We start from the raw sequence: 21,710 nt of genomic DNA, 5'->3' as shown, positions 1-21,710 counted from the left end.
AAAATGTGATAAACGTTTGGATTTGTCTTTTGGTTTGTCCCAGTCAATATAAAACTTTGTGTTTTATTATATAGATTTAAAGAAACATTTGAGTATGGTGTGATTTTTTTCAAAAACATATTTGAACTACAGGATATTGGGTTGGAGGCCCAATTTCCTGTTTTATTTTGTTATAAAGACAAATTAAAGTTTTCTTCTTCTAGGCACCTTGAAAACTTTAGAAATAGGCTTGAAGGACAATTTTAAAAGCCCCTCTTTTTTTATACCTTAAATAACCTTTATATTTGGGGAATTTACAACAAACCCTAAGATTTGGGATAAGTTCTAAGTCAGAGAGAAAAAACGAGACCTGTGGGTTGGGCGATAGTTTGGAGATAGTTTTGCTAGGGTTTCGATAGTTTGGAAGGAGAATCTGTTGTTTCAAGGTATAATTTCTTCTTAGTTGTATATTTTCATTCATCAACAAATATAAGAAATATTTTTCACAACAGATTATGAGTTATGACTAATAATTTAGAGTCATTCATGATAATTTATTTAAAAATACAATTTGATTTTGATTTCTTTAAATTTTGTTCTATAAGATTAATTATGTTTACAAGAGTTAGGAAGAGGTTTACAAGACATTGCAAATTGTTTGCATTGCTTTTGCAGTGATTTGCAAATAGTCGGTTGTTATTTATTATAACTCATAACTGTTTCTTTGTTACAGTTTGATGGTTCCGACCGTTCTCGGAGTATTTCAACATGTGGTTAAATTTGTTTGCTTGAAAATTGGAAATGATAGTACTATACTCCATTTGAAAGAGTTCTTATGCAAACAATGGAATGATTTGACTCCATCACTTTTTGAATTGAGTTGCAAAATAAACAACCAAGTTATGAAGGTAGATTCTGATTTACATTTACAATCAGTATTTTATTATTGTTTGGCGAAACATATTCACCTTATTAAAATACAAGTTACTGTTACAAATCATGCAAGTTGTTCTTCATCTATCGTCACTACCGCGTCATCATCAAATCATAACACAAGTCCAAGTGTTGTTCCTTTACTTTCTAGTACTTGGGCATTCAATTTTAAACAGGTAGGTCAGAAATTTCCAGGTGGTGTACATGAAATACGTATGGAGTTAATAAAATACTCTCTTGAGTCGGGTTATGGATTTCGTTTTGTGAAAAACGATCCTTATAGGGTTACAGTGGAATGTACTAGAAAAGAACCTGGGTGTAAATGGAGAATTCAATCCACGAAATTCTCCAAAGAGAGTGATATCTTTGTTATCAAAATGATGAATAATTATCATTCTTGTGGTGCTAGACTAAAAGACACTAAGAAACGTCGTTTCACAAGTGTTGTGATAAAAACATTGGTGATGCATAGTGTTCAAAGTGATCATATATCAAGCCTAGGCAAATTAGTGATTATATATTGAATACATATGGGTTTGATGTTAGTTACTATTACTCTTATACTGGCAAGACACTAACTTTGAAGGATATTCACGAGGACGCATCTTCGTCTTACCATCATTTAGTTTCTTATGTCGATGCTCTACAAAGAAGTAACACAAATAATTTTGTGAAACTTGAGATTGACCCTAATTCGAAAGAATTTCAGCGTTTATTTGTTGCATTTGGGACTTGTATTCATGGATTTAGATTTTGCCGTCCGATTCTTTATTTAGATGCAACATTTTTCAAAGAAAAGTTTAGTGGATGTTTATAAGCTGCAATGGGCAAGAATGCCGAAGGAGGTAAAACATGTTCTTTTCAGCTTTGTTCTTGTATTTATTTTGTTCAAATCATTGCAAGCCTTTGCAAATTAATTTGCAGTGCTTTGCAAACTGATTTGCAGTGCTTTGCAAATTGATTTGCATTGTGGTTTGCATTGGTTTGCAAATTGATTTGCATTGTGGTTTGCAAACTGACTTGCAAGACTTTGCAAACTGATTTGGAACTCTTCTACAAATGCATTGCAAACATGCTGATTATAGTGTTGTTCCTTTTATTGTTTTTGAATGTTTTTATCCACTTGCATTTGCCCTCGTAGACACGGAAAATCAAGCTAACTGGTTGTGGTTTTTGGAGATTCTTTATAAGATTATTCCCGAAAGAACTTACACATTTCTTACAGATATACATACTGGGCTTATAAATGGTATATCTACTGTATTCCCTTCGAGTCACCATTCGAGTCACCATGGTTATTGTGTTTGGCATTTAAAGCATAATATATCTACTAGAAAAAAAGATAATAACTAAGCATTGTCTCACATCCTTGATCTTTTCACTCGATGTGCTTATGCACCAAACCATTTAGAGTTCAAACCTCTTTTGAAGAGTTAAAAACTGTTGGTGGCCAATCTTTTGAAGCAGTTCTTAGGGCAACACCTGTTGAGAAATACGCAAATGCTTACTTTCCAGTCAACAGATATGGTGGTACATGTTCCGGTATAGCTGAGAGTTTTAACTCATGGATTTTAGAAGGTCGCAGTTATCCAATCACATCATTGATTGACTAGATTCGCAAAAAATTGATGGTTTTATTTTCTACTAGACGTGATCATGGGGATAGTTGGACCACTATTCTTGGACCGGAGATGAAAAAAGAACTTGATAAAGGATTGAATAAAGGTAGAGTTTTTAGAGCACTACGGGCTTCATCCTCGACTTTTGAGGTTGTTGATGATAGATCTTTTTTGGTGGACCTTGAGAATCGTACATGTAGTTGTGGGTATTGGAGAGTATACGATTTTGCTTGCTATCATGCTCTATGTTGTATTTCACGTACAGGTTATAGTCCATACGACTTCATCTGTGATTTCTATCGTGCTTCTCATTATTGTGCGTCATACGAGAAAGTTATTGAACCTGTGGTTGATTGTGATCTTCCGAATCATCATCCCGACGAGCTTATTGCTTTACCACTGACTGAGAAGAAGAAACCTGGAAGGCCAACGCAAAAGAGGGTACCAAGCAGTGGAGCAAAGTGGAAGAGGTCGATAAAGTGTAGCGTATGTCATACATCTGGTCACAACAAAAAGACTTGTAAACGTGATGTTTGAACCAGTTCTCATTACATTATTACTTTTTAACAATAAGACATGTCAATTTAATACATAAATTAGTTTTCATTAGCATTCACTTGCCGTTTTGCATATATTGTCTTCATTTTTATTGGATGAACAATGTCGTTGTAATTGCTTATTGTTGTGCCCAATCGGAGTTAATGTGAACAATACGAGTAATCCAAGACAAGCAAAAGTAATAGTAAAGAACGATAAAAAATAGAACACAGAGATTTACGTGGTTCGGTTGGTGAGACCTACTCCACAGCGACAACGGCGCGATGATTTGCACTATGATAAGCAAACAAGTTTACACAAGAGATTCGTGAGATTGTGTCTTACTGATATCTCCTTTGGCTTTAGTTTATATAGCCACTAAACCCTAATCCCACCGCCTCACCGGCTATCTCTTTACAACTGACATTATACATAGATACGCTAATTCTAATAACCGACATAAGCCTAGCTTCGCATTCCAGCTCTGTCTCGGAGTCCTGCTTTGCCTCAGAGCACTGCTTCGCATACCAGCTCTGTCTCAGTACTCCGCTAATGGGGTCCAAGCTTCGGTAGGTTGTACCGAGTTCAATACCAATCCATATTCGAGTCACTTCTAATAATTCTCCACCTTGACATGAATATGCTCCTCTTGACTTAGATCTGCCACCATTATAGCTCTGCGCCTCTGAGCCATCGTCGCTCCAGCCCTGCTAGGGCTAACATCTGGAAATCCCAATCAAGTCTAAGCAATGCTTAAACTTGAAAGTTGTAACTGCCTTGGTCAGCATATCCGCTGGATTTTCTGCCGTAGAAACCTTCTTCATCGTGATCTTCCCTTGTTCAATCACGTCCTTGATAAAGTGATACCTGACGTCAATGTGTTTAGTTCTCTCGTGATACATTTGGTTTTTGGTCAAATGCACTCCGGTTGGCGCAGTAGACCTCTGTCACCTCCTGCTTCAGGCCCAAATCCCGAACTAAACCACTCAGCCATATTGCCTCCTTCACCGCCTTTGTTGTTGTCATGTACTCAGCTTCCGTCGTAGAAAGCGCTACCACCGATTGTAGCACTGCTCCCCAACTAATGGCACTCCCGTAAAGTGTGAACGTATAGTCCGTTAGCGACCTCTTCCTATCAGGATCCCCCGAAAAATCAGAGTCTACAAATCCAACTACCGAACCAGAAGTGTCAGCCCTTCTGTCGTAAACAAGACCAACCTCCGCAGTTCCTCTAAGATACCACAATATCTATTTCACAACCTGCCAATGACCTTTCCTAAGTCTGCTCTTGGAGCTGCTTACTACACTAACAACATGTGAAATATCAGGCCTTGTGCACACCATAGCATACATAATGCTACCTACTGCATTTGCATAAGGCACCCGAGATATGTACTCCGTCTCGTCATCAGTTGTTGGTGACAGTTCCCCCCAAAGCTTGAAGTGTGTTGCCAATGGAGTACTGACAGGTTTTGCCTCAGTCATACCAAAACGTTCCAATACCTTCTCGATGTAAGTTTTCTGAGACAAGAACAGTTTCCCAACAGATCTGTCTCTCCGTATCTCCATACCCAATATCTTCCTTGAGGCACCCAAGTCTTTCATCTCAAATTCACCCTTTAATTGACCCTTTAATATGTGGATTTCCGATATATCCTTGCAAGCTATCAGCATGTCATCCACATACAGGAGTGGGTACACATAAGAACCATCTGATAGTTTCCTGTGGTACACACAACTATCATATCTGCTTCTGTCATAGCCGTTTTTAACCATAAACGTGTTAAAACGCTTATACCACTGCCTAGGAAACTGTTTCAGTCCATACAAAGACTTCTTCGGCAAACAGACCTGGTCTTCTTTCCCGAGAATCTCAAACCCCTCTGGCTGACGCATATAGATTTGTTCCTCCAGCTCCCCATGTAAGAACGCAGTCTTAACATCAAGCTGCTCCAATTCCATATCATACAAAGCAACCATAGCAAGTATCACTCTAATAGAGCTATGTTTAACAATAGGAGAAAATACTTCGTTGAAGTCTATCCCTTCTCGCTGTGTAAACCCCTTAGCTACTAACCGTGCTTTGTAAGAACGCAGTGTTAACATCAAGCTGCTCCAATTCCATATCATACAAAGCAACCATAGAAAGTATCACTCTAATAGAGCTATGTTTAACAACAGGAGAAAATACTTCATTGAAGTCTATCCCTTCTCGCTGTGTAAACCCCTTAGCTACTAACCGTGCTTTGTAACGTGCGTCTTCCACCCCTGGGATTCCTTCCTTCTTGAAAACCTATTTGCTACCGACAATCTTCTGACCCTAAGGCAGCTCAGCTAGATCCCAAACCTGGTTCTTCCAAAGAGACTCAATCTCTTCATTCATGGCAAGAGACCACTACCGTGAATCATCGCTCCTCATAGCTTCTTCATAGGTGCATGGCTCACCTCCATCTATGCTTTCTCCCACACTAAGTGCAAATGCAACCATATCTGCCATCCCATACCTTTTCGGTGCCCGGATGTCTCTCCTTCCCCTGTTCCTCGCAACACTGTACTGAACCAGCTCTGGTTCAGCTTCCTCAGCTTGCTCATCTACTTGAGGCCGAACCTCTTCCGGAGTGTCTATCTCAAACTCCACCTGTTCCCTATGATCTTCCTGCTCCACCTGTTTACCAACACCCTAACGAGCATCTACAGGAGTTACCTTCTGAGTTACCATGGCTAACTCATCAAAAGTAACATCTCTACTTATGAGAAACTTCTTCGATTTTGCATCCGGATTCCATAACAGATAACCCTTAACTCCAGGCTCATACCCAAGAAATACACATTTCTTAGCCCTCGGATCAAGTTTACCTTCCTTAACATGTGCATAAGACGAACAACCAAAGATCCTCAAGTTCTCATAATTACCAGGATAACCAGACCATACCTCATTAGGAGTTTTACACTCAATAGATGTACAAGGTGAAATATTTACAAAATACGCTGCCGTGTTCACTACTTCAGCCCAGAACACCTCCGGCAGCCTTGCATTCGAAAGCATACAACGAGCTCGTTCCAATAGAGTTCTATTCATACGTTCCGCCACCCCATTCTGCTGTGGGGTCTTTCTGACCGTATGGTGTCTCATTATCCCTTCGTCTACACAGAACCTATTAAACTCATTTCCGCAAAATTTCATGCCATTGTCAGTCCTCAAGCGTTTGATCGATTTTCCAGTTTGTTTCTCGATCAAGGTCTTCCACTGCTTGAACTTGACGAATGCCTCATCTTTGCGTTTCAGTATAGAGACCCATACTTTCCTGGAAAAATCACCTATTAAGGTCAACATGTATCTACCCCCACTATGTGAGCTGACCCGAGAGGGACCCCAAAGATCTGAATGGATGTAATCCAGAGTTCTTTTGGTATTATGAACCGTTGTACTGAACTTTACCCGACATTGTTTCCCAAAGACGCAATGTTCACAGAATTCCAGTTTTCCAACCTTCTGCCCACAGATTAAACCCTTCTTACTCAGTATAGACATCCCCCTTTCACTCATATGCCCTAACCGCATATGCCATAGCTTGATAGTCTGAACTTCCTTGTCTGATGATGATACCGCTACAGATCCAGTAACAGTGTTACCCTGTAGCACATATAGACCATTCTTTTTCAACCCCTTCATAACTGTAAGACTCCCCTTAGAAACTCGAAGAACACCACCTTCACCAACATATTTGCAACCATTATCATCAAGAGTTCCCAAAGAGATTAGATTCCTCTTCAAATCTGGAACATGTCTGATGTATGTTATAGTCCTCACAACACCATCGTGCATCTTGATCTGAATAGTACCAATTCCAACCACCTTACAAGGAGCGTCGTTTTCCATTAAAACCTTACCGCCATTAATGACTGGGTAAGTGGAAAACCAATTCTTATGAGGACATACATGGAATGTACAACCAGTGTCCAAAATCCACCTATCTTCAGCGAAGCAGACATTGATTGCCAAAACTATAGGCTCATCACATTCTTCAATGATTGCCAAGACACTACCATCATCTTCTTCGATGACTGCTGCCTCTGCTGGCTTCTTCCTAAGCTCAGGACAATTCCTTTAGAAGTGCCCTTCCTTCTTACATTTAAAGCATTAATACTTCTTTGGTTTCGATTTAGACCGAGAACGGCCCTTCTCATCGACCACATGCTGCATCCTTCCCCTTACCACCAAACCATCACCTGAGCTGTTTTCTTCCATTGACCTCCGTCTCAACTCCTTCGAGTTCAATGCTGCTTTAACATCCTCAAAGGTTGTAGTTGTTTTTCCAGATATAAAAGAATTAACAAAGCTCTCATATGATGGTGGCAGGGATGCAAGCAATAGTACTTGCCTTATCTTTTTCTTCGAATTTGACATCTATATTTGCCAAATCTAATAATACTCGGTTGAGTTCATCCATATGGTCTTTAAAAGATTCCCCTTCTAACATCTGTAAACTAAATAATTTCTTCTTTAGATACAAACTATTAGTTAGATATTTCGTCATATACCTTTTCTCCAGCTTACTCCATAGCCCATCTGCTGTAGTTTCCGTCGCTACTTCCCGCAAGACCTCATTGCTCAAACGGAGTAGAATCTGACCATGAGCTCTCTCTGTGAGATCTTCCTTCTCTGCTTTTGAACATGATTCAGTGAGTTCAGCCTTCCCATTCAACGTCTTCAGCAGACCCTTTTGAACCTGGAAGGCCAAGGCAAAAGAGGATACCAAGCAGTGGAGCAAAGTGGAAGAGGTCGATAAAGTGTAGCGTGTGTCATACATCTGGTCACAACAAGAAGACTTGTAAACGTGATGTTTGAACCAGTTCTCATTACATTATTACTTTTTAACAATAAGACATGTTAATTTAATTCATAAATTAGTTTTCATTAGCATTCACTTGCTTTTTTGCATATATTGTCTTCATTTTTATTGGATGAACAGTGTCGGTGTAATTGCTTATTGTTGTGCCCAATTGGAGTTAATGTGAGCAATACGAGTAATCCAAGACAAGCAAAAGGAATAGTAAAGAACGATCAAGAACATAACACAAAGATTTACGTGGTGCGGTTGGTGAGACCTACTCCACGGCGACAACGGCGCGATGATTTGCACTATGATAAGCAAACAAGTTTACACAAGAGATTCGTGAGATTGTGTCTTACTGATATCTCCTTATGGTTTAGTTTATATAGCCACTAAGCCCTAATCCCACCTCCTCACCGACTCTCTCTTTACAACCGACATTATACACGGATACGCTAATTCTAATAACCGACATAAGCCTAGCTCCGCATTCCAGCTCTGTCTCGGAGTCCAGCTTTGCCTCAGAGCACTGCTTCGCATACCAGCTCTGTCTCAGTAATCAGCTTCGCTAATGGGTTCAAGCTTCGGTAGGTTGTACCGGGTTTGATACCAATCCATATTCGAGTCACTTCTAACACTTATAATAGTATGTGAACCTTAAATCTTGGTCTTGGCAACTGATAAATATTGCAAATCAGTTTCCAACCCATATTGCAAATCAATTTGCAAACCATATTGCAAACTACTGCATACCAGTTTTCAAACGATATTGCAATTCAGTTTGCATACCTTATTGAAACCATGTACACTATGTATGTTAAATTTTGATGAATGACAACCTATTTGTATAACGTATTATTATACGGGGTTCGGGGGCGTAGCCCCCGTTTTTTTTCTTGTTGAAATGTTAAAAATGATTAATTGAATAAAAAAATGTGAAGAACCAATCTTTCGAAAAAGATTCAAGTTTTATATTTTAATCTTTCATTCATCTATTGAAAAAGACTTAACGAAACATGTTGTGAATATTTAAAAAGAAAAGAAAAATTGAAACTAATTTGCGAAGACATGCAAACCACTGCAAATCAATTTGCAAACCAATGCAAACCACAATGCAAATCAATTTGCAAACCACAGAGCAAATCAATTTGCAAACCAATGCCAATCAGTTTGCAAACCACAATGCAAACCACAATGCAAATCAATTTGCAAACCAATTCAAATCAATTTGCAAACAAATGCAACCCACAATGCAAACCAATTTGCAAACCAATTTGCAAACCAATGCAAATCAGTTTGTAAACCACAATGCAAATCAATTTGCAAACCAATGCAAACCACAATGCAAATCAATCTGCAAACCAATGCAAATCAGTTTGGAAACCAATGCAACTTAAATTCATAAGACCAAATAAGTAATCAAATATATATTCAACAAAATAAGATTAAAAAACTGTTAAAGATTCATAAAAATATGCACAAACACATTCATCAAAATATTCAGATATATTATATTCAAACACCTTATTTTGATTGAATCCAACAATATTTTCCATCTGAAATAATTTCAGCAACTATCTTTCCTCTAAGTTTCGTAATCTCATTAGGTTCAACCTCCATTTCTTCAAAATCCAGGTCTTTTGTAGCATTGGAAATTAATTGACATACGTATAAACCACAATCAACCCTGTAAAGAAAAGACAAGTAATTTAGCTGATAAATTAAAAAAATTACTTGTCGATTAATAAGCATGATTAATTTATACTAACGATGTTTCTAATTGTTGTGGGCAGTCTACTTGCACTCTTTTTATTCTTGCAGGAGGTTTTGGACGCAAGTTGTCCGTATAGTAAGCCAAATAAAGAAGACTTTCCATAATATTTATCTAAATATAAGAAAATACTTGATTTAAACATTGTAGTATAAGTTAAATTACACTATTCATTTTATTTACGAATTGTAGTATATCTTTACCGTATTTTTTTCATATGTGAAGAATGTCATTCCCTTTTTTTTTTTGACATCATGGAATTGAAGTGAAACCATGTGCATGGTTTCATCATGCACAATATCAAAACTGACCAATGATAATAGGTTGGAACCTTCTTTTCCTTTGGATGATTAAGCGGGAATATCAGCATTTGAGAAGAAACATCAAAGTTGCATAACTTTGTTTTCTAACTATCGGTCACCTGCGGCTTCTATTGAAAAATAATTAAAGAAACATGTTAGTATGTTGTGGTTATTTTTTAAAGACCTCATTGCAACTGAGTTGCAAAGCTCTACAAATCAGTTTGCAAACCAATGCAAGTCAGTTTGCAAACCAATGTAAGTCAGTTTGCAAACCGAATGCATAGCACTGCAACTTAATTTAAACTTACTACAACATATAAAAAGAAATATCTATATAACAATTCAGCTAGGTTTTTTGCTTAGTCATAAACGTTGTCTATAAATCCTGGCCGTGCATTCTTTCTGCGTAAATCGTGTCCCTTGATTGAAGTGCCAATTTGAACATTGTTTTCCAGCCCATTAGAATGCTAACCGACCCCATGATCTCTAATTTTCGGTTTAAAAGAAAAAATATATTTCTGATTTTCTCTTTCTACTCTCAACTTCCTCCATCTAAGGTCCGATTCAAACCATTTTCACCATGATCTCTCCTCCAACCTCCACCATGATCTCCATTATTTTTTGTTTAAATTTATTTAAACAGGGGAAAGTGTATGGAGTTCGAGTACTTCCGTCTCTCTCAGTCGAAAGGTTGGTAACTCTTTTTCCAATTGAACTCTAAGTAACATAGGAATTTTTTATTACTGATTTGTTGGTGCTTGATGCACATAAGGTGTTTGGATAAATGTTCCAATCACTCAATTGGTCATCTTCAATCACTTTTTCATTCACTTGGTTTTGAAGCAAATTTAGCTTCATGCACATAAGGTGTTTGAATAAATGTTCCAATTGAACTCTACATAGGAATTTTTTTATTTCTGCTTTTCATGAGATAATTTTGGGGGTATGTGTATTAAATGCAATGAAATTAATCTTACCTCCTGTTTACTCAATTGGTTCTCTATAATCACTTATTCATGAAATTCATTCACTATAGAAACTGAATATCTCCCTTTCTTATCTAATATACTCTTTCCTCTCTCATATCAACTTATACGATTACTTGATTTGCTCTCTCTTCTCTCTCATTAAATCAACAATCCTCTCCATTTTCTAGGTGACTCTGGGATTAATGTTCATGTTGGTAGATATTTTTCAAGTTCATTATTTTGTTTTGGTTATAATTGAGAACTAACAATTGTTCTAATTTCTTGCTCCTAAAACTAACAATTGTTCTAATTTATAAACAATATCAAGTTCAATGATACTCTATTTCAGTATTTATATTATCCTTATTTGATGTGTATTTAAAAGATAATTAATTTTTCATTTTGTTTTTGTTTGTAGGCAGAAAGAAAAAGACGGTAAAATCACCATGGATCCTAGCATAGGTGTTAATATAATTTTGGATTCAGCTTCTCTATTTCTTTCTCTTTTTTGGTTTGTAATGGCTATCTTTTGTTTTATGTCTTGTAGTGCTAACACGTCTAGGTTTTTGCTCGGTCTGCGCGACGTTGGACAACGATTTAGGTAGGCATCGCGTTATATGCACTCCGGTTAACATTTAAACTCGTTATGCTGGACGACTGGCGCAAGCCCGACACTAATTGAAATGTATGTTCCCTTATTTCAGATTCATTTCTATCTGTTTTTTTATTTTTTAATGACCTATTTGTGATGTGATATAGGCTACTGCTTATTTTTCTATTTTCTTTTTATATGTTTTTCGTGTCTTATTCTTTCTCTTTTCTAAAACTTTTCAATTGTACAATGGTACAATGTATTTGCTACTTAGGATTTTTTCATGTCGGAAAGTACACGACAAAGTGATATGGTTAATGATACTTCTGGAGACCACACGGTGGAGCAATTAAATGTATGCAGGCTAGATCATTCAAATTATTAATCATTATTTTTGCAATTATTTAGATTACATCTTTATGTCTAAAATACACATGTTATGCAATAGGTTCGTACAATTGCGCAACGCCTCCGCCGTGAAAGGGAAAGGGCGATACGTCTAGAAAAAGGGAAAGATAAAGAAAATCAACCATCTGTATGTATCACCCTTATCTCTGTAATGAATTTTGTGAAAAACTTGATATTTTTCTACTTCCTATAATACATCATGGTATAACTGCTGTTATCTTTTCAATTGCATTCACTCCTAGCTTACATGATCAACTAATTACACAGGAAGCGGGTGACAATCTAACTCATAACAACGACTCACGACTTCCTCCCAACCAAGTAGTATCTGAATTTAATCTAATAAGCAGTAGATTAATAGGTTATTTTATTCTTTTTATATTGATAATACTATATAACTAAATTTTTTTATAGCAGAATCGCATAATGGGGCAACGTTTGCGTCGCGAGAATGAACGACTTACACGTCAACAAAAGGGAAAGGAAGTGGTAAAACATTCACATTTATGTCTACGTTTTTTTTATTCTATCAAAATTAATGACTTCAAGTCAGAATTATTCTTACAAATTTAGTATTCACTCTTACTTAGATTCAAATTATTCTTTCACAAATGCAGAATAACATTTAAGAAACATCTAAATAATGAAACAATTTCTTAAACAATATTAGTTTTCATAATTGTATATTTTAGCTTTCTTACCTTTGTTTACCAAAATGCTAATGAAATTAGATGAACCACCCGCAACAATTATCGGAGGGACGTGTTGACAGAGAAATTAAATATTTACGAATGAGAAATCGAGCACCTTTGCGAATTGGTGAAAGAAGATCGGATGTGATTTTACATCCTACAACTCCAGTAAACGCTTTTGTCACCGATGAGGTTAATTAATAAAATTTTATAGTACTATTATAATAATAAATTACTTTAATATATCTTCAATAATCGTAAACACTCAATTTAATAATATTTTTTTTATAATTTTGGTAATAGGCAGTACACTCGACATTGAGTCGTACACATTCGTCTAAGCGTCCGAGGGAGTTTTGTGAAAGTTCTGAACAAATTTTGCTACCTATTGAAGATGATAGTAGTGAAGATGAGTTAAATACAAATACACAGATTTTCAGGAATCGCATCACTACCATTTCTATCGAACGTCATTCTCTAGGACCAATGAATATAGTTTGCCCTCATTGTAAAGCTCTACATTGGATTGATGAAAGATTGCTCAGTTCTTCTATCAGAAGGCCTTTTTTCGGAACATGTTGTTTGCAAGGGAAGATATGTCTCCCAGACCTCCGTGAACCGCCTCTAGCCCTTAAAGCTTTATATGATGGTGATGATTATCTATCGACCTCATTTAGGTCGAACATTCGACGATACAATGCTGCAAATGCGTTTACAAGTTTGGGTTGCTCATTAGAACCGAGAATTTTAAATAGAAGAGGTCCTAAATCCTTTACCATATATGGAGAGTTGCGTCATAGAACAGGATCTCTATTACCTGATTCAGAAATGGAGGGATCGTATGCACAACTCTATATTTATGATCCTTCTTCTGCTTTAAGAATTCGTAGTGGAAGAAATGAGGACTTAGATGTTACTGTTTTCCAAATTATTCAAGATACCATGTTGGCTCATAATGTGTTTTATCCCAAATTCTGCCAGGCTTACTCAATTTTAGATGTGTTAAATTCGGATGATCAAAATTTACCTATTCGCCTTCATTATAATCTGCCAGATGCGGATGAAATTGCTGTTATTTTACCTGGAGATGGTAGTGAAATTACCACGTCGAGAGATATTATTCTGCACTTGAAGGGAAACATACAACTAATGAGGATATCTGAATGTCACCCAGCATATTTGCCACTGCATTATGTCTTATTTTTTCCTTTTGGTGAGCTTAGTTGGGAACCCGAACTTAAGCAGTGGGATGTCCGACTCAGTAGACGCAGTACTACACGACTAACTCAGATGCAGTACTTTAGTTATCGCCTCTTTCAACGTCCAGACGAATATTCAACAATTTTACGAGGCGGTAAATTATTTCAAGAGTTTTTAGTAGATGCATGGGCAACGACGGAGCAAAACCGCTTAAGATATATAAGGCACCATCAAAGTAACCTGCGTTCGGAGTTATACAAGGGGCTCACTGATATAGCAGATGATGGGCTACAACCGGATCAAGTGGGTCAGAGATTCATCTTACCATCTTCATTTATGGGTGGTAGTAGACATCTATTTGAAATATATCAAGATTCAATGGCAATCACACGATACCACCACCATCCTGACATTTTTCTGACGATGACTGCAAATCCGAAGTGGCCTGAAATAACGTCTGCTCTTCTGCCTAATCAGACGGTTCTTGACCGTCCTGATTTGGTTGCACGAGTTTTTGAGTTAAAAAGGAAAAAGTTAATGGACGTGATTAAATTAAATGAAGTGTTTGGTAAAGTTGTTGCTCATGTTTTCACAATTGAGTTTCAGAGACGTGGTTTACCTCATATGCATGCCCTCATATTTCTACAGGAATCAGACAAAATTCACGAGGTTGATCAAGTCGATCGCGTTATTTCTGCAGAATTTCCAGATGAAAATGAGGATCCATTACTTTTTCAGACCGTAAAAAATTGTATGCTTCACGGTCCATGTGGTAAGGAAAGGCTTGACGCACCATGCATGAGCAATGGAAAGTGTACAAAAGGTTATCCACGAACTTTTGTAGCTAAAACAACATTAGGCGAAGATGGATATCCGATATACCGTCGTCGGAATGATGGACGTGTTTTTACAGTCAGGGGTCATCCTTTTGATAACAGAAATGTGGTTCCTTACAATCCATATCTTTCGAAATTGTTCGATTGTCATATTAATGTTGAAGTATGTGCAGGTGTACGGTGTGTGAAATATATTCACAAATACGTCTTTAAGGGAGATGATCGTTCTACAGTAATTGTGGGAGCGAGAGATGAGATTCAACAGTACCTCGATTCTAGGTACATTGCACCACCAGAAGCTGCTTGGAGATTATTTGGTCATGTGTTACACGAAGAGAAACCAACTGTAGTGAGATTGGCAGTACATCTACCTGGTATGCATCATGTTATCTTTGATCCAGATGAACAACCCGGGGTTATTCAACGTCGAGCTGCATAACAAAAGTCTTCTTTAATGTCATTTTTTACCTGTTGTGAAAATGATCCAAGTGCAAGAGCTTACACTTATCAAGAGTTTCCCGAACACTTTGTCTGGGATAAACAAAATAAGGTTTGGCATAAAAGAAGAAGAGGTTTCGCTATAGGGAGGATGTATTTTGTTAGTCCTAATGCAGGCGAAAGATTTTACTTACGGTTATTATTAACTGTTGTAAAAGGTCCTTCATCATTTGAAAGTTTGCGAACTGTAAATGGTGAGTTATATGACACTTTCAAATCGACATGTGTTGCCCGTGGACTTTTAGAAGATGATGGAGAGTGGATTAGATGTTTACAGGAAGCAGTTGTTATGAATACTGGATACCAGTTGAGGAGGCTTTTCTGTGTCATTCTCTTAGAATGTCATCCATTGAATCCGCATGATTTATGGGACAAGTTTGCAATAAACATATGTGATGATCTTGCACATAAACTTCGAACAACACATGGAATTACCAATCCAACCGAGACACAAATACTTGATTATGGGTTGTATCTCCTTAATGCACTGCTCTTAGAGTCGGGAAAGACCCTTCAAGATAACTTTCCAACCATGCCACAACCCCAACAAATGTGGACTGAAATTTTGGGTAATAGATTGATTTATGACCATATGCAACTTCGAATGTCTATAAATGAATCAGATGTAACTTCAAATGTCGAACGCCTAAATAGTGATCAACAATCCGCTTATGGGACTATAATTAAGTCTGTAAATGATAACGAAGGTCGCACATTTTTCTTAAATGGCGGTGCTGGAACTGGTAAGACTTTTTTATATAACACAATTGCTGCCTCATGTCGTATAAGGGGCAATATAGTTATTACTGTTGCTTCTTCTGGTATTGCGTCTTTACTATTGGTTGGCGGTCGAACGGCTCATTCTGCGTTTCGTATTCCTTTGGATGTACATGAAGACTCCATATGTAACGTCAGTAAGCAGACTCCACATGCAGAGTTATTTAGAGAAACGAAATTAATTATATGGGACGAGGTCCCAATGCAACATCGGTTTTACGTGGAAGCTGTAAATCGTACACTCCAAGATGTACGTGATAGTACAAGACCTTTTGGTGGTATAACAGTTGTTCTTGGCGGTGATTTTCGACAGATTCTACCTGTTATACCAAAAGGGGTGAGGGAGCAGATTGTGGGGGCCTCATTAAGAAGATCATCTATTTGGAATGCAATTGATGTCGTTACTCTTTCTCAGAATATGCGATTAAGGATTGATGATCCTTCAAATCACATGTTTCGGAATTTTTTACATGAGGTAAATTTTAACAAAACATAAATATCATTTGTTTTTATCTAAAATTGGATTATTTTAAATATTTATAGGTTTTGAACAACTTAACTTGCATCTATTTTGGTAGGTTGGGTCAAGCCCAGAAGAAAGTTTGAGACTACCATCTTCAATTAACAGATGCAATAGTCTGATGGACCTTATTAATGCCATTTATCCAAGGTTGGATGTGGTTGAAACTATTACACCTGACTACTTCATAGAAAGAACTATTTTATCTGCCCGTAATGAAGATGTTTCTGCAATCAATGATATGACTCTAAATTTACTTCCAGGAGAAAAAAAAGAGTTATCTCGCAGCTGACAAAATGGTAGAAACAGGAGATAACAACTATGACTTGGAAGTTCGCTATCCTAAGAGTTGCATAATAATCTCAATCCTTCTGGGTTCCCACCATTCAACTTAGAAGTTAAAGTGGGTTGTCCGATTATGTTGTTAAGAAACCTTTCTCCAAAAGATGGACTATGTAATGGAACTAGATTGATGGTGGTCAGGTGTGCGACACGAGTAATTGAAGCTAAAATCTTAAATGGAGACAAAGTTGGCAACTTAGTCTTCATTCCAAGAATTTCACTCACACCAACCTCTTCTGATTTGGGCATCCATTTCACAAGACGTCAGTTTCCAATAAAGTTGGCATTTGGAATGACAATAAATAAGTCTCAAGGGCAGTCAGTAAAATATGTTGGGATTGATTTACGAACTCCCGTTTTTAGTCATGGACAGTTATATGTAGCTTTTTCTAGATGCACTATCAGTATCAGATTAAATGTGTTACTTCCAGAATCTGAATCAGATGCTACAACGAATGTTGTTTATAATGAAGTTTTACTCTAGAATTTCCTTTTGCTTTGTTACCATGCGTTGTGAATGTCTTTTTTTATTACCATTGTAAATGTATTTTTTTATTACCATTGTAAATGTCTTAAGACGCCCTGCGGGCGCGGTCAATCCCGTCGGGCTTACGCCAGTCGTGATTAAAGACCTCCATGGCACACACACAACTAGTCTAAACATTATCTCGGGTGCATGTAACACGATGTCTATGTAAATCGTCGTCTGACGTCACCCAGACCGAGCCCAAACCTAGACATGCTAGCACTGTGGTGCATGTGTTTCTTCATATAGTGCTAGCACGTCTAGGTTTGGGCTCGGTCTGGGTGACGTCAGACGACGATTTACATAGACATCGTGTTACATGCACCCGAGAGAATGTTTAGACTCGTTGTGTGTGTGCCATGGAGGTCTTTAATCACGACTGGCGTAAGCCCGACGGGATTGACCGCGCCCGCAGGGCGCGGGAGATACCTAGTAATTAACGTAATAAGAAAAAGGGGGTCATTTCCCAAATAGCCCCTAACTTTGTGACCAACTTCCTGCCCAGCCCCTAACTTTATCAAATATTCTCATATGGCCCTTTTTTCAGTTACCATTAGCACACCGTTAACACGTCATCACCTTCTCTCCTCCATCTCATCTTCTCTCTCTGCCACCTCATCTTCTCGCCACCTCATCGTCTTCACCGCCGAGGGTCGCTGGCCGGTAAATTTTTCGACCGGCGACCTTCAAACATAATATATATATATATATATATATATATATTTTTTTTTTCTTTCTCCTCCCTCTCTCTAAATTTTTTTTTACTCCCTCTGTCCCAAATTAAGAGTCCACTATTCCTTTTTTGGATGTCCCAAATTAAGAGTCCCATTCCTAATATATCGTACAAAATCCCTTACTTTTCCATTAATACCCTTTCTTTGATATTTTAATATATAGTGCATTAATTAAGCTAATTAAGATATTTGACATTTTCCAATACAAGAGTTGGTCTTTCTTTGTAATCTTTCTATTACTTTAAGAAAAGTTAATTATGTCAAGAAAAGTTACATGTATTTCTATGATGAAAATTATAATGTTTGAATTACTTCAAGAATAGTTGTCAAATAAATGAGGGTAAACTTGGAACAAGAAAAAATATGAAAATAAGTTGGATTACCAATATGGGACACTTAATTTCGGACGGTCCGTCAGCCCTCCTGGAAAAGGATCCGCACCTGCTTCACTCGTCGAACCGTCGACAATCTGCTTCCTAGCCTCATCCTTTCTCTTTCTCGCACTTACAGTTTGTGCGACACGTTCAGACATGACTAAAGGTAAAATAGGATATATAAATAAAGTCAAACAACTTGGAAAAAATGGCATTAGAAAGCATAAATAAAGTCACCAAGATTTGACCTACTGGCGAAATTACGGTGGGCACGAGCCGTGAAATGGCAAAAAAACGGTTCGTGCCAACCGTAAATATGCACAGTAGCTACTGTGCATATTTACGGTGGCCACGAGCCGTATGATGTCAAAAAAACGGTCTGGTGCGACCGAAAATATGCACAGTAAATAATATCATAATTAAAACCCTGAATCGAAACCCTAAATTGAACAAAAATCACACACATCATGAATATGATAACAACACACATCATCAAATCAAAAACAACTAAATAAAATCATGTAAAGGTTAGATTTAATGGTTTCCCTCTAAAATTTGGGGGTTTTCTATCTCTCTCTCTTTTCTCCCACAACCAGACGCAATGAACTACAAATTAGGTCTGAAAGTTGTTAGCTTTTGTTGAAAATCAATCAATTGAAGTTATTAAGCCATTAATTTCAAAAATCAAACAAACTAAAACCTAGGGGTTTTTTTTTATTCCATAGCTGAGACATCATCAGGGATAGAAAGAGAGATACAAGGAGAGAGAGAGAAATACAAGGAGAGAGAGAGAGATATACTAACCGTGAGAGAAGTTGTAGGAATGGGCTGAGAGAGAGGACGAGAGAGAGAGAGAGAGAGGACGAGAGAGAGAGAGGACGAGAGAGAGAGAGAGAGAGAAGGCGGGAGATAGTTGCTGTGGGATGAAATTGAAATTAAATGGAAGGTCATTTGGTTTTAGGTCTATTCTGGTCTTGGGTTAAGTTTGACCTAACGGCGTTAACTTTGCCGTTAGGTCAAATATTGATGAAGGAGGTGCTCTTTTGTAGAGGGGGCCCTATAACCAAATGGGTTATAATGAGGGGCGCTTTTAGCGGGGAGGCCTTTTAACAAAAACGGGGGGCCTTTTAAAATTTCCCTCTTTACAAATCATGTCATCTAATAAGATAAAGAAAGGAAACGAACTGCTCTCGTCTATTTTAGTTATAAATTGACTGCCATTTTCTTTCGTTTTTGATAAGTATCGTAAAGAAACTAGTTATAGCCCTAGGTGGTTTAGCATTGTACCAATATAACATTGTCACTTACCTGTGTCTTAATTTGAGAGGGCAAGTCATCATGATTTATTATTCCTATAAAAAAAAACACAACAACAGTAAATTAAAAACCTCATATAACAGTAAATTAAAGAATATCATACTTAGTGATGAGCAACACACAGGAACAGCTCCATGCTAATCCTATTAGAAGAAACATTATTAATATATCAAAAAAGAAAAGAACTTGTTGAAGTAAAACTCAAAATTATTATGAAAGTTCACTTCAAAAAAAAAAAAAAAGAGACGAAAAGCTAGTTCATGACTACCTGATCTCTTATGTTGATGATCTTCTTGAAAATTTCGAGAAATTTTATGTAAGACATTTGAGGTTCAGGTGGGAGAAGAAAAACGTTTCAGATTTAGGTATAGAGAAGGTAAAGAATACTATAAGAAAATGAAAGGAGGGAGTGGTATATTTATTGAAGAGAGTTAGGGTTTCAATGTAGCAGCTGGTGCCGAGAAATGGTTCGTAGGGGGACATTTAGCTGAATGGTAAAGTTAGAGAGAAAAAATGTAGAGGAGTCAAGTTTCTATAGGCACCCCCTTCACTCCCTCTTTTTTACAAATCAAAGTCAACGAGTAAGCCTGGTCAAGAAGTCTCTCTAATGGTAAAGAAGTCTCTTTTTTACCAATCAAATGCCCACTCATATAATAGGTATTGAATAATTGGGTTAATTCTATTTTGACCCCCTAAAGATGACCAACTCGCCAAAATAGCCCCCCAAAGATGACCAACTTCCAATATAGTCTCCTAAATCACTTTTCCGTCTACTTTACCGTCCAATATTAGTTTCTGTTTTTTTCATTACCAATTATACCCTGCTGACATTGATTTGTCCAATATTTATGGTCTCAAGAACATTAAATTTCATATTAAATTTCACCTTTCACTTAACAATAATTTTTTTAAAACTTTTAGTTAGTTCTTCTTCTCTCTTTATCAACATCTCTATATTTGTATCTTCATCTCTATTATCATCACATTCAACATTCTCTTTTTAGATTTTTTTCGAAATCACTTTTTTTAACTTTATTCTCTCATGAATCACCACTCTTGCAGGTTGAAGATTGATCAGATGTTAAATAAAAAGTAAAGATATGTTATTTTGGTACATTATGAGGATACATTCATTTATATTTTGTGTGATGAAGAATTTCCTAATTCAAAATGCATTGTATTGGAGTTAATAAATCATCATCCCTAACAAGTTCCCAAGTTTCACCAAGGTCATATCTATTTGGACCAGATCCATCACCTTTTCTTTAACTTGAACAAGGGAATCAATCTACTAAACTCTTTTCAAAATCAACTACTCCATTAATATCAACCATCATCAGTAAATGGGTATTTCAAAAACACCTAATCTAGATAAAGAAAGTATGGAGAATAAAAAAAAGTCATAGCAATCATAATTAATAATAAAGATGAAAATATATCCAGACAATATAAAATATTAATCGACTTAGAACACACTAAATATTAAAGAATGATGATGATGGTGGTGGTGTGGTGGTGGTGGTGGTAGTGGTGACGATGATGGTGGTGGTGGTGGTGGTAGTGGTAGTGGTGACGACAATGAAGAAGATAAAAAAATATGTCAAAGATGATGATGGTAATGAAGGGGGGAAATGGGAAGATGTTAAGATAATGGAGGATGGGATAGAATTAATAGGGAGAAACAAATTATTTGTTGAAAGAAAATAAGAATTTACTAATGAAGAATATAACATGGTGATTAATGATCTGGAGACTATAAATATGGGGAATAATGTCAGAAGGGTAAAATTGGTAATAGATAAGAAAAAATTTAATGTCTGACGGTAATTAGATGAAAAAGTAATTTAGGGGGCTAGTTTGGAAGCTAGTCATCTTTTGGGGGCCATTTTGGTGAGTTGGTCATCTTTAGGTGGCCAAAATGGAATTAACCCTTAATAGTTTTAATCCTTT

At 37.0% G+C, this 21,710-nt stretch overlaps 1 protein-coding gene and 1 long non-coding RNA gene across 2 annotated transcripts in view; one reads left to right on the top strand and one right to left on the bottom strand.

Annotated features, from left to right (window-relative positions):
- Nucleotides 1-20,216, bottom strand: part of LOC147556547 (uncharacterized) — a 42,383-nt gene extending 22,167 nt beyond the window's left edge. The window contains exon 1 of the long non-coding RNA XR_015235455.1: nt 20,029-20,216. This is a non-coding gene — a long non-coding RNA (uncharacterized LOC147556547). The remainder of the gene's footprint in view (nt 1-20,028) is intronic.
- On the top strand, nt 10,479-15,111 carry LOC147556548 (uncharacterized). Its single transcript, XM_086664258.1, has 9 exons — nt 10,479-10,666; nt 11,363-11,379; nt 11,492-11,629; nt 11,811-11,891; nt 11,985-12,071; nt 12,212-12,265; nt 12,362-12,433; nt 12,676-12,828; nt 12,940-15,111. The coding sequence occupies exons 4-9, from the start codon at nt 11,820-11,822 to the stop codon at nt 15,109-15,111; spliced, it is 2,610 nt and encodes an 869-aa protein (XP_086520384.1). The 5' UTR covers nt 10,479-10,666; nt 11,363-11,379; nt 11,492-11,629; nt 11,811-11,819.
- Nucleotides 20,217-21,710: the final 1,494 nt, after the last annotated feature.

Source organism: Eschscholzia californica, unplaced genomic scaffold (assembly GCF_041429995.1).
Source record: "Eschscholzia californica isolate CP2 unplaced genomic scaffold, dmEscCali1.0.p SCAF_2, whole genome shotgun sequence".
Classification (NCBI taxonomy): domain Eukaryota; kingdom Viridiplantae; phylum Streptophyta; class Magnoliopsida; order Ranunculales; family Papaveraceae; genus Eschscholzia; species Eschscholzia californica.
This window is presented reverse-complemented; position numbering and strand designations above follow the sequence as displayed.